At 41.0% G+C, this 13,466-nt stretch overlaps 1 protein-coding gene across 1 annotated transcript in view; it reads right to left on the bottom strand.

Annotated features, from left to right (window-relative positions):
* Nucleotides 1-5,045, bottom strand: part of KCND2 (potassium voltage-gated channel subfamily D member 2) — a gene marked incomplete at both ends in the record, with an annotated part of 440,203 nt that extends 435,158 nt beyond the window's left edge. The window contains one exon of the mRNA XM_084229493.1: nt 3,931-5,045. Within this exon, the coding sequence (XP_084085619.1) occupies nt 3,931-5,045 (1,115 nt within the window). The remainder of the gene's footprint in view (nt 1-3,930) is intronic.
* Between the last annotated feature and the right edge of the window lie 8,421 nt (nt 5,046-13,466).

Raw genomic sequence — 13,466 nt, 5'->3', positions numbered from 1 at the left:
AATAAATGCAGAGCAAGTAGCAATACTGAGGAATGTGGAAAGAGTGAGTAATTAAAAGTAGAACTGGGAGAGAAATGCACTATATTAATGGAATGTAGAGTAAATTCATTGCTCCTGTATCCCTATAACATTAGTATAACACCCAGACAGTGTTCACACATACCTAGAAAATGTCTTTTTTCAAAAAGAGTAAAACGATGAAATTTCAAAAATTACTGCTACTGTTTAACATTATAACTATAGGCAAGCCACAGAAATTTAGCATTTTTAGGGTGATGGTTTTTAAAGAAATAACAACTAAGTTTTTCCAACAGGAATTCAGAAAACAGGTAACAAGAAATTTGAAGTTCACTAATTCATTTTCAAGGATGAGCATAAGTGGGGGGAAAGTTTACACAAATACAAAAGACATGACATCAGAATTAAAATGAAGTAATTAAATAAAATAAGTATAAAACCAAGTCATTCTGCATGATTTATGAATATATGCTCACACAGGGGAATATAATTCCACTCACTTTCAGTAATAGCTGGGTAAACCAAGTGTCTCTAAATAAAGGAATTTCCCTGGTACAGTGTTAGGATGAAATCCAGTTAAAAATAATATTTTGCCTTTTTTAAAAGCAATTTACAAAATACATTATAATTGAAATATTAGAGAACTAGTTTCAAGATTCTTACAAATAGAATATTACACAAACTTTTCTTGAAGCATAGATATAATTCTACCATATTTATTTCCAATGAATGTGCACTGTAAGTGAACTTTTTTTAGATTTGTTCAGAGATAAGAACACAATTTATGTAGTTAAAAAGCATAAAGTTTCATTTTAAATGTGAACTTTACAGAAATGTCATGTAGTAACTCTCTTCGCCATAATGAAAACAACTTGGTTTTAAAATTAAAGTGATATGGACTGCAGAAAAGACAACCCTCAAGTTTTTAAGTTCTATGCTATGAATAATACAACCTCTGCTTTTAAAAGGGGGTCTAAATGCTAATAATTGTGACTAAAGTTGCAGATTTCAGAAATCTCAAAAAAGATCTATGATCAACCCACTCATTTCTTCAGATCAAAGAATTAAGTATTATAAAAATGGCCTGAGAGGTAGCAGATAATCGTGCCGGTCCTGATTTACAAAGCACATGCCTGTTTCTTCTGGAGTAGACAATGAATCAGTAATTTTTATTAACCACCATTTTTGAATTTTATTTTCACCTCTATTATCATCAATTGATGAACACTAGCTCCATTAAACATAATAGTCATGTACATAAGAACTTGGAAAGTGTAATAAGGAATTCTTGGTCATCTACATCTACCAAAGTTTGAAATTGGCTCCATTACTGCATATTTTCCAGAAAGTTTATACCTCATACTTCATTCTATAAATATAAAACTACAATGTTAAAAAAAAATTAGGAAGTAACTTTTTTGAGTATGCTTGATTCTTAAAAAAAGCTTTTAAGGCACAATGCAACCAAAGACAACATACAAAAAAGGCAGGATGTTGAAAATCTAGTTCTCCAAGAAAAATAAGATTACAAAACATTCTGATGAGAAACTTAAGATATGTGCATAAGAAATACTGCTATATTATAAAGTATATGCTTTGTTAAATGTTCATATATATTCTCCAATACATGAAGTGCATTTTGAGTCCATCAACATTTCTACATGTTGAAAGTATTACTGCTATATTGCATCAGGATCATTAACTAGCTTAATTTCCTGAAAATTAAAATTTTCAACTTCAGTGGAACTTATGTCTAAAAAGTAACTCCAAAAGTATATTTAATTCTTCTAATCCATTCACATATAGAAAATGTGAACTAAATCCATTTCATAAATTATACTCAGGTATTATAATTCAGTTTCTTAAATCATTTCAAAAATAGATGCTATTAAGCATTTTATTTCTATAACAAAAGTTATCACTAAAATCCTCAAAATCTAAAATCAATTTTAAAATAAAACTTCAAAAGTCATTTCAGGAAACAAATTTTTAATAATACTAACTTCTCATGTACTGATCAGAACTTCTAGCCGGAAGAAAAAGCATTTTATCAACATTCATTATAATAACTACATTAAATCACAGACAGTATATAGTAATAACCTAACTCACTGATATTTTATGAAAATCACTGCCATTGAAAACAAGTTTTTAGAACATATTTCCCTTTAATATTCCTTCCTTTATTTTCTCTTAACACTGAGTCTTTTTTCATATTCATGTTTACTTCTAGTTTGAAGCCCTTACAGCAATTTGCACTGTCCAAATGCTCTTGGTAAATATATCAAATGACAAAAAACAAACAAAAAAAACACCACCTCATACACATATACCTCTCTGATAAGAAATAAACACATATACTACTAAGGTATTCTGCATCTTCAACACATGTCACAAACTAGCAACAGGATAAAAGAGAAATATAAGCACTAGAATATGGACTTTAAGTTCATTAATTCAAAAACTATGAGACTAAATCAAAGTCATAAGTCATTGTATTTCACCCTAATTTCTTCATTAACTTAACCAAGAATTCTTCACATATAAAATATTAGTTGGCCATATGACATGAGAAATTCTCTTCAACATAATGCCTAATAATATTAAGTTGACTTTAACCACATTATCATTTAAAGAAGGCAATTAAATTAGCCAGAAACACAAAACTTAAAAATCAGCCTTGGGAATAACTTTTTTCTTACAGCTATTACCAAACCTTTATTGAACTGATTAACTATGCAAGAAAAGCAGCAAAAAGCTGAAGAAAGGGCACTAACGTCACTACTTGGCTTATCTGAGAACACATAAAAGTAAAATGCTCTGACCATTTTGTTTTATTAGATTCTCTAATATGTAAATGCTGCTACTTTACTACAATTTGATTGACATTGTTAATTATTTCATACCTTTCCTTTATTCTACCATTAAAAAAAAACTTTACTCTCTTTTAAAATTAATTTTCTAGAAAACATTAATTTAGAATATGTCCCTTAGGTTGCAGAACACCTTTACCCCCAAATAAAAGAATGCACAAAATAATTCTAGAAGGAATTAAGTACCCAGAATTCTATAATGCAACCAGCCCTTGGTGACCACCAGTCTCAAAAGACACTACCCTACCTACCGTCCATGTGTAGCTGACAGTCATTACCCATTGCCTGATGGATTCTGTAGTTTCCATTTAAAAAAAAAAAAGTCAGTTATTTGCTTCTTTACATGAAACTATGAAATTAGAGTCTTAAATACGTTGCAAATATCATTCCAGTACATTTTGTAGAGTTGATCAGCTCCAGTCCCGATAATCTAAAAAACTGCATAACCTCTCAGGCAACATGAAAATGCATAGATATGCATATATATTATAAAATCCACTGATAATAATAACCATAATCTATGCTTTATAATGTTTTAAAATAAGAACTATGGTTCTTAGGGAAATGCATGCCAAAAGAATCCATTTCAAATGAAAACAGTGAGTCAAATATACAAGGAAACTTTTCATTTGAATACACTGAAGCCCATTCTAGGCATTTCCATATATACTGTGCATATTCATACCTTTATTTGGGCACACATTTTGCAGTTTTCATTATCTTTATATTTTTATGTGCCCACACATACAATATGGGTGATATTTCCCTAAATTCAGGAATTCTAACATTTCTCTGTGTATTCATCACTTTCAGGCCTCAGCACTCGAGATTTGCCAGCAGCATCCTAAGTACTTCAATTTCTCTATCACATCCATCTCATACCTCACACGAATTCTGCAAAACCATTTAGATAATGCTTTCCGAAGCCCATTTAGAAGAGACAAATATTATTTCCTCTGAATTATCATGTAACCTTAATGGGTGCACAATTACTTGACACAGATCCCACCTCCAACCCATTTTCCACGATGGCACCTACCCTAGGGTTGTCATGGTGACGATGGTATACCAGAAGGCCGCAGGGATGCTGGTGAACTTGCTGGCGGACGACCCCTTCTCTGCGTAGAACATCACTGTAGCGAAAATGATGATAGCCATGGTGAGCGAGAAGAGCAAGAAGCCCAGTTCAGAGGCGCAACTCTTCAGGGTGTACCCCAGGATGCGCAGGCCTTGCGAGTGGCGGGAAAACTTAAAGATCCGGAAGACCCTGAAGACCCGGAGCGTGACAAAGGCTCCGCTGACATCCTCATTGTCCGTCATCACCAGCCCGATGTAGTAAGGCAGGATGGCCACCACGTCGATGATGCTCATGACGCTGCGCACAAAACGGTAACGACTGGGAGCGGCCGCCAGGCGAAGCAGGTACTCGACGGTGAAGATCATGACGCAGGCCGTGTCCAGGCAAAAGAAGGCCACGGCGTAGCGCTCCCCGCAGGGCAGTTCTTTAATGTGACCTGGGCTCGACCCACAGGGCACTGTTTCCACCACGTTGGCGATGACCGAGACGGCAATGAAGAAGCCTGTGACATAGTAGAACACCAGGGCCATGGTGCTGGTGTGGGGGTTCTCGAAGGCCCGCCAGACCCTCTGGCGAGCAGTCATGGTGGGCAGCGCGCTCTCCCCGGTGTTGTCGGTGTCCGCGTCGTCCTGCAGACGCTCTGCGTTCTCCCGCCTGCGGTCCTTGTACTCCTCGTAACAGCAGTCGCCGATGATCTCTGGGATGAGGCCAAAGAAGGCCAGTTCTTCATCGTAAGCCGAGATGCACTCATGGCGAGGATAGTGGAGCTTCCCGGTGCGGTAGAAATTGAGGATATGGCGGAAGATGTCAGGGTCACGGTCAAAAAAATACTGCTGGGTCTCCGGGTGGTAGAAAAAGTCCCGCTCGGAACTGCCCAGCAGAGTGTCCGGGTAACGTTCCAGGGTGTCCTGCCATGTCTGGAAACGGGTGCCACTCACATTCAGCACAATGAGCGCATCCTGAGTCCTTTTCCTCTCCTGCCTCGGGGGAGCTGGCATGGGCCCCGAGGCCACCGGCATCCACCCGATGGCCGCGGCCCTGGCAAAGGGCAGCCACGCTGCTACGCCCGCCGCCATGGTTCCTCGAAAGGGCGGCCAAGAAGAGCGAGGAGGCCTCTACTGGGGGTCAGCCAAAGTCGCCACGTCCTCCCGTCCAATAAAGACGGGTTCCCCGAAATGTGGTCCGGGGAGCACACTCTATTCCAAGATAGGGCTCCTGGCGAAGTCCCAGTTTGCAGAAGGGCAGGTTTCCCTCCGAGACAGGTGTGTGGAGCGGACAGCTTAAACACACAAGGTCCTCCCACCAAAGCCCACCGGAACCTGGCCAAACCTTCTCCAACAGTTGGCTCAGCCCACCCCTGGGGCAAATAACTACACCTGTGACTTTAGAAGCAGGCGTTCTTGGAACAGGTGTCTCTGATACCCCCCCTGAGACAGTCTGCAAAGTGTCGGGCCAGTGTGGGTCTCGCAGGGTGGAGAAGACCAGGGACAGTCACTCTGATATTCTTCGGACGAATTAGGGCACCCCTATGCCTTCCCTTTGGGCTCTTTCAAACCCCCCTCTTCCGAGTGGCCCTTCCCGCCAAAGCAGTCTCGACGAGGCGACCTGTTGTTGTAGCTTCCGAGCTGCGGTCACAGCCGCCGCTGCCCCGCGTCCCTCGGGGAGTCCGGTCACCGCCTCCACAACTCGGGGCCGTATTTGCAGCGATGGAGGCGCTGGGCGGTGGGCACAGCGGGAGGCGTGAATCCAGCGCCTTCCCCCCTGCACGTCTCCGGGCACCCCGGCGCCTGCCAAAGCGCTCGCCCAATCGCCCCTTCACTCCGCCGTCAAGTTCAGCTCAGGTGCGGCGTGACAGTTACTGAGCCTGGGAGCTGGCGGCACCCGCCGCCGCGGCGGCAGCAGCAGCATCTGCCTCCGCGCACAACGCGCCGCGCCCGCGGTACCTACCTGGCCAAGTGCGCGCCGGGGCTGAGTTGCACAGAGACTTTCTCGTCGCCGTGCACCCGGAACGGGAAAAGGAGAGCCAGCGGCTCGCGAGCAGCCGAATCCAGGCGCCGAGGGAGCATGCAGAAAGCTCGAGCGAGCTCTCGGTCCCCTTCCCCCTCCCTGCGCGCCTCCCTCCTCCTGTTCACCTCCAAAGCCAGGCGCAGGCGAGCCGGGCGCAGCAACAAGTTCAAAAGGTGCGGGGCAGGCGACGACGGAGGGGACTCGCTCCTGCCAACTTACTGCGCCGTGGCCGGGGCCGTGGCCGGAGCCGTGGCCGGGGCGGCGGGGCGGCGCGGCTGCGGAGCCGGCGGGCGGGCGGCGGCGCGGCGGGGCCCGGGCCGGGGCCGGAGCCGGAGCCGGAGCCGGAGCGGGCAGTCGCCGGAGCGCGGAGGCAGGCGGCGCTCGGCTGCGTGGGGGCGCGGGAGGGCGGCTCGCGGCTTCCCAGCCAGTGGGTGGTCCTGCATCTCCCCGGGCTCCCCGCGCGGCTCGGCTGGTGCGATCAATAAATAAGGAGAAAATAAATAAATAAGCGCGCGCGCACCCCGCCACGCAGGTTCTGAAAGGCGGCTCCTGCCTTTCCCTCGGCTTGACCTTTCTCCGCCCCCGCCCCCTCGGGCTCCTCTCGCTCCACCCCGGCCACCCACCAGCCCCGGCGCAAAATGTCACCGAGGGAGAGCATCCAGGTGGAGCTGCCCGGGAGGAGAGCGCGCCTCGGTGAACAAAGGGAGGCTGCACGCGCCGGGCTGCGGTGCTTTGGTGGAGGCGAGGAGCGAGGGGACCGGTGCCCGGCTTCTCTGCCTGCCGGGGTCCCGGTTCAAGGCGAGCGTGGGAAAAAAAAAAAATGGAAAGAGGGAGAAGCTGGGAAGGAGGCGAGCGGAGCGGAACGCGCAGGAATTGGTTGTCTTCTGGAGACGACTGGGTAGCAAGACCTGCAAAGCCCCGTGGCGGAGTTTTTAAGTGCTTTTTCCTCTCTGTCTTTTATTTGTTCAAACCAGATGTTAATGGTGCAGGGGTTAATATGTCATCTAGCCAACTTGCCGAAAAGTCAGGCAGTCTCCTCGGTCTAGGTCTGGCCATAACTCCTTTTCCCGTCCTTTGCGAATGACAGGAAGGATTTCGAACCCCTTGCTAAATGTCAGCATGCAGGGGCGTGCGTCCCCTTCCCGGTCTCTGCGCATCTCTGCGCATCTCTCAGAGGGTTACAGTAGTGCGAGGTGTCCGAGGGACGGGTAAGTGATGGGATGAGCGACTAGGAAATTGTCGCGGCCAAGCTTTTTTGTTTTTCGAGTACCCCGCCCCCCGCCCCCCCCCCCTTCCGCCCAGTCATTAGGAATCTTCCTTAAAACCAAACGTGTAGGATTTGTGACCACTAGATGGCGCGAACGACGAGAAGTTGAACCGACACCTATGGTTTGGATGCTTTCGAAAGGTTTAGGATCCAAATGAGCTGACCTCACACAGCATCAGAGCACATAACATCCTCAGACCCCCCACACCCCCAACCATTTTTTAGTGTTTATATAGATTTACTGCTAGGCCTGAGTCTTCACATTTGGATGGATGTGGGATGATAGGAGGAGTTTCCTGTTGAAATGCCTTTGAAAATTAAATCTAGATTACAGAAAGATAATTATCATTATTAAGATCTTTGGAAACAGTGAAATGTCACCTATGTTGATTAAGGAGGGAAGCCTAATTTCTATCTCAACAGTGTCTTTTTTTCAAGGCTTGGTTTGACTTATTGGTTTGCAAAGTAAGTGAATTGCGTTAGGTTCACTTGAATTGATTTTCAAGTGCTAGAGATCTTGGCTATGGTGTGCCAACCATAAAACTCTGAAATGTAATACCTCAAAGGAAAGATCTGAACTAAAAAAATCATGTATATAGAAAATCACCAGAGAAGGTGAAAAACAAACCTTACCATACGCAGCATTTTCTGAAGACAGGTTTTGTTTGTTTGCCTATTTGTTTTGGGGGTTGGAGGTTTAGGGAATCTCATATAATTAGTTAATGAAATTGGAGCTAATGCACTATGTAAGTTTGGGAGTGCAGAATTGAAAACACCTGCTGTTTATCTGTTAGTTGAAGAGAAAGAGCTTGTTAACAAACGTGTATAGCCTATAAACCTGGGAGAAAAGATTTATTAACCAGAAAATAAAAAGGAGGGGACAACTTAACAATTACTCTGGAAATTAACCCCTTCCTAATCAACATGACAGGTGCATCAGCGACTGGAGAGGCATAAGCAGCTGTTGCCAATGATAGCGTGCTAGCTTGCGTTGTGGAGCAAGCAACCTAAAACAAAGCCTTCAAAATTTCCCTGTAGGAAACTGAACCCTTGCAAATATAGACATTTAACTCTACCAAAAATACCTAAATAAGCAAGAATATAAAATCCGGACTTCTTAAGAATGTTTGAGGATCTGCTTCCCTCCACAAACTTTTTGATATAGTGGAAAGAATGTGGACTTAGAAAATAAAAACATCTACACTCAAATTCTAGCCCAGTTACTCAGCAGCTTTGTTTCATTTGGCAAATTACTTCTCTGTTAGGAAATGGTAGAGAATAAAATAAAAATATTTTTAAAAATTAAAAAAGAAATGGTAGAGAATAAAGCAACTTTTTAGGTCTATTTTGAGGCTTAACCAGAGTACTTCTCAACACTGATACTGAACTTAATACAGTACTCTATATTAATTCCTTTTCACTCTGACGCATAATGGAATGGCGTGCATTTTATCTAGCCACATTTGAAATTCCCACAGGTACTTTTGAATATATTTACTTTTACCTCTGAGTTCAAAAATCTCCTAGTCATGATAGATGGGTGACTGATATTTTATATTATTTTATTAAGATTATTTATTTATACAAGCACTGGGTACAGTCAGAAGCGCGGGAGGGTGAGAGAATTCACCAGAGCCAGAGCCTGGAACAGAACAGGCAGACTGACGAAGACACTGCTGAGGGGAGCAGCGGGTGGCAGGAGAGGTCTGTGCGCAATGTGGGACCCTCGCTGGTGGCCGGGAATTGAACCGGCGCTGCAGAGGCTGCGGACAGCTTCCAGCCCAGAGCTCAACCGCTGCGCCACCAAGGGAGGCCTGTGACTGATATTTTCGTATTCAGTCATGGACTAAAATGCTTTATGAAGAGTGTATCTACAAAGCTGACCAGAGCACTGATTATACTACTCTTGCCCAGGGAATACTGTTCTTCCTTCTTGTATTTCCATTTCACATACTATTCTTGGCTGTTAGAAAATAAACTCAAAGATCAAAACTGAATTCATCTCTCCTCTTCCCCAATCACCCTTCTGTTCTCTCTCCTGATGAATAAAGCCCCAGAAAAAATCCTGATGATCATCATGGACTGTGTCCTGTTCCTCATTGCTTCCCCCCAAAAAAGCACAAGCATCCAATGACCCAAAAAGTCTTGTATGTTCCACCTTCATTACCAGGCTACCCTTACACTGCCCATGGAGTGATTTTTTTTTTAAACTATTTTGAAATAAGTATAGATTCACATGTAGTTGTGTGAAATAAGAGGTCCCTTATACCTATCATCTAGTTACCCCCAAAGATAACATCTTTCATATTATAGATAACCAGGTCTTATTTGGATTTCATCAGTTTCACATACATTAAGTTTGTGGGTTTGTACTTGGTTGTCTAATGTTAGCACAGATGAGGATTTGTGTGACTGCCATCAAAGCAAACATATAGATGATTTCTGTTAACAGGATCCCCTTTAATAACACACTGTCTCTCTCCCTCTTTTGTGACTTATTCTGTGTCATTCACTAACCTATCCTCCTCTGTACTATAAAGAATGTTGTAGAAAAGCAATTGTGCAATATGTAACACTTTTTGCAATTGTTTTTACTCAATATAATTACCATTGAGACCCATCCAAGCTGTTGTGTAGATCTATAGTTCATTCTTTTTTATTATTGACTAGTACCATATTTTAGTTAAGCATTCATCCACTGAAGGGCAATTAGATGGGTTCCAAATTTTGGCTGTCATGACTAAAGCTAGCTGTGAACATTCATGTATACCTTATTGTATGAATGTAGTTTTAACTTCTTTGGGATAAATGCCCAAAAGTACAATTGTTAAGTCGTACAATGAGGATATGTTTAGTTTTCTAAGATGATACCATAATATTTTCCTGAATGCTGTACCATTTTATATCTCACTAGTAAAATGTAAGTTATCTGATTTCTCGGCATTATTGCCAATGTTTGAATTTACCACTAATTTTTTTTTTTGTTTTAGCCATTTTGATGATGTACATGTCTCTAATGACTAATTTTGTCAGACACAGTTTTATGTATATATTTGCCATCTGTATAAACTCTTCAGCAAAATACACGTTCCTCTCTTTTGCCAAACTTTTCATTGGATTATTTGTTTTTTGTTGACTTTTGGGAACTCTTTATATGTTTAGTTATTTAATCCATGAACATAGTATGTCTCTCCAATTACTTAAGTATTTCTCTCTTTCATCAACATTTTGAAATTTTCAGGATATAGATACTGTACATGTTTGATTAAGTTTATACCTATTTCTTTGGAAAACAGTGTGTATGTTCAAATTTCTTCTTCAATATGTTCAATTTTAGAATGTAGAAATGTGATTGTTGTTTATGTATTGATTTTATGCCTGAAATTTTGTTGAATTTCCTGATTAGTACTTGAATTGTTTATGTAGATAATCATGTCATGTGAAGATAGGGTTAGTTTCATTCCTTTTCAATCTCTGTGCCTTTTGTTTAGAGATTTTTGTTTGTTTGTTTGTTTGTTTGTTTGTTTAATGCACTTCTAATCATATCATTATCACTTCATTAGTCTTCCATATTTTTCAAAAATCACTTCTTACCAGAGACTATAGACTCCTTCAGGAGATCGACTTCCTCTCCCTTTTATGCCTCATCTCATGATATTAATATTAGCTTGATTCACAGACTTGCTCAGCTATTATTATTGATAGTTTGTGGAATTCAGTGTATTTTGTCTTAATGCTGGGTCTTAGTTCATGCATCTCTTTCCTGGTTCTCAAGTACCCAGCTAGATTCATATCCTCCAGGAACTAAAACCAAATGTCTTTAAGATATTATCTACCTCAAGTGCACCATCAGAGATCTTAATAGCTTAGGTGATATTTGTGTCTTTCCTTTTGCTTAGCCACAATACTGTAAACTCTTTGAGGGAAGGCAACAAGATTTTCTCTCAGCATCTGCCATTGTACTTGGTACATAGTAGTAATTCAGTGAATGTTTGTTGAATGAATGAGTGGACACTCTAAGTAGTTAACATGTACCTTCTTTCCAATATAGATTATCATTCTAACTTTCCAAAAGATTTATAGAGAATCAAGCTGATTTACTACCAAAGTGTACAAGGGAAAATAAATTACCTTAACAATGAGACAAATGAACCACATTTGTGTACTAAGTAAAAAGTGCTTTCTCAATACACTTACTATAACTGATTTCTCAAAAAGGCCTTGTGAGATGATTGTTACCCTTGTGTTTATTTTGTCAAAAATGAAGCAAAGCATGAGGAGATTAAATGATTTTCCAAGATTATACCATACAACTAAGTGACAGAAGGGGACTCATTCACAGACCTTCTGCTACTAGGTCACATATCCTGTTAGGTCTATAAATACCCCAATAGCTGCAACAGTAAAAAGTCTCTGCTGATTTTGTTGTTGTTAGTACCAGTGATGAATCTGCACAGACAAATGCAGACTATCTTATTCATGAGTTCTCTGGCCAGAGCAGGAAATCAGTCCGGGGCCATGGAGAGGGAGAGCACTGCATCTGTTCATTGATTTTGTTAAGCACTTATGCTAAATTCCCGGCATGATAAATACATGTCAGGGGCCTCCCTGGTGGCCTAGGGGTTAAGTCTCAGTACTACCACCATGACAACCTGAGTGCAAGCCCTGGCCAGGGAGCTAACCCACATATGGTGCTCTCTTCTCTTGCCTGCTGTGTATTTCCGTAAATCCACCTGCTCTGCTCTCCACTCTATTTCTGGTGAATCCTCTTACCTCCCACACCTCTGGTCTACATATACTCCAGTCCTATGCAAAAATTAAATAAAAATCATTCAAAAATACATTTCAATATCAATATTATATATTTCACATAAGACAAATGTAGTATACCTAACTCCATTCTTAGAACACTTTCCAGACAATTCTTTCTAAAAATCTATACTAGGCTATTCTATTTTATTGTATTTACTTTTTTATGAGAAAAAATTGACATGTAACAGTGCATTAGTTTTAGGTGTACAACATGATTGGTATGCTCTATTTTGCAAACTCTATTACAAAATGATTACCATTATAAGCTTAGTTAACATCCATCATTACGCAGTTAATTTTTTTTCTTGTCATGAGCATTTTTAAGATCTACTCTCATAGCAACTTTTAATATAGCACAGGATTATTAATTACAGTCACCAAGCTGTGTATTACATCCCCAGGACTTATTTCTATAATAATTGCAAGTTTTTTTTAAAAAAAGAAACTTTAGACAGTAATTCAAACTTTGTGTATTCCATCTTTTTTTTTAAAGATTTATTTATGCATACAAGAATGGGGTGTAGACCAGAGGTGCGGGGTTGCGGGGGAGGGAGTGAGAGGATTCACTAGAGAGTGGGGAGCAGAACAATGAGATGTACTGAAACACACTGCTGATGAGAGCAATGGATATGATGGAGAGGTCTGCTGCACCATGGGTCAGTCGGGGATCAAACTCATGTTACAATGGCTGCCAATAGCTTGATAGCACTGTATCTTTAACTCCTGTGCCACCAGGGAGGCCCCTACATCTTGATTAAAGTATAGCAACTTTAAAATTTTAAATATCACATTTTTCTTAAAACAACACATGTTTAAATATCAAAGAAAAAATAATGTATTTACCAAAAAAATATGAATATAACTTATAAACATTTAAAAACATTGATTTCTGTGGAAAAATATCTAATTTTTGAAAGTTTATTTTCTGGGTTGCTAATTATTTTGAGTTTGGCAGATGTACTTTATGCAAAGGTAACTGTGCTGTGGATTCTTGGTTGATAAGAAGATAGACACAAGTTGTCCTTTTTATTTATGCCTTTGTTCTCCAACAAAACAAGATCTGACATACTAGCAAGATATGGGACATGAGTACGTAATGGCACCGGTAATACTAACTAGTGGCTTAAAACATACTTGAGATTTAAAGTACCACGTAGGATCCTTAGAACATGGTTATGAGGCAAAGGGTATTGACCCTGTATCATTTCTTGGTCCACTATTAAAAAGATCAGTTGGCAACCTGAGCTTAACTCCTTTTTTTCCTTTATTAAAACTGTCAAAGTACTTTTCAAAGTCCCCTTCAAAAGATCTTCCCCTTTTTAGTTTTTGACTTTGAACATCTCCTCTTAAAAATAGACCCTTTTCAGGGTCTTTATTCCTTATATACAAAAAATCTTAAATATATTTTATA

This window comes from Talpa europaea (assembly GCF_964194135.1).
Source record: "Talpa europaea genome assembly, chromosome: 3".
NCBI lineage: Eukaryota > Metazoa > Chordata > Mammalia > Eulipotyphla > Talpidae > Talpa > Talpa europaea.
Note: the sequence above shows the minus strand (reverse complement) of the source record. Positions and strands in the feature narration are given on the sequence as shown.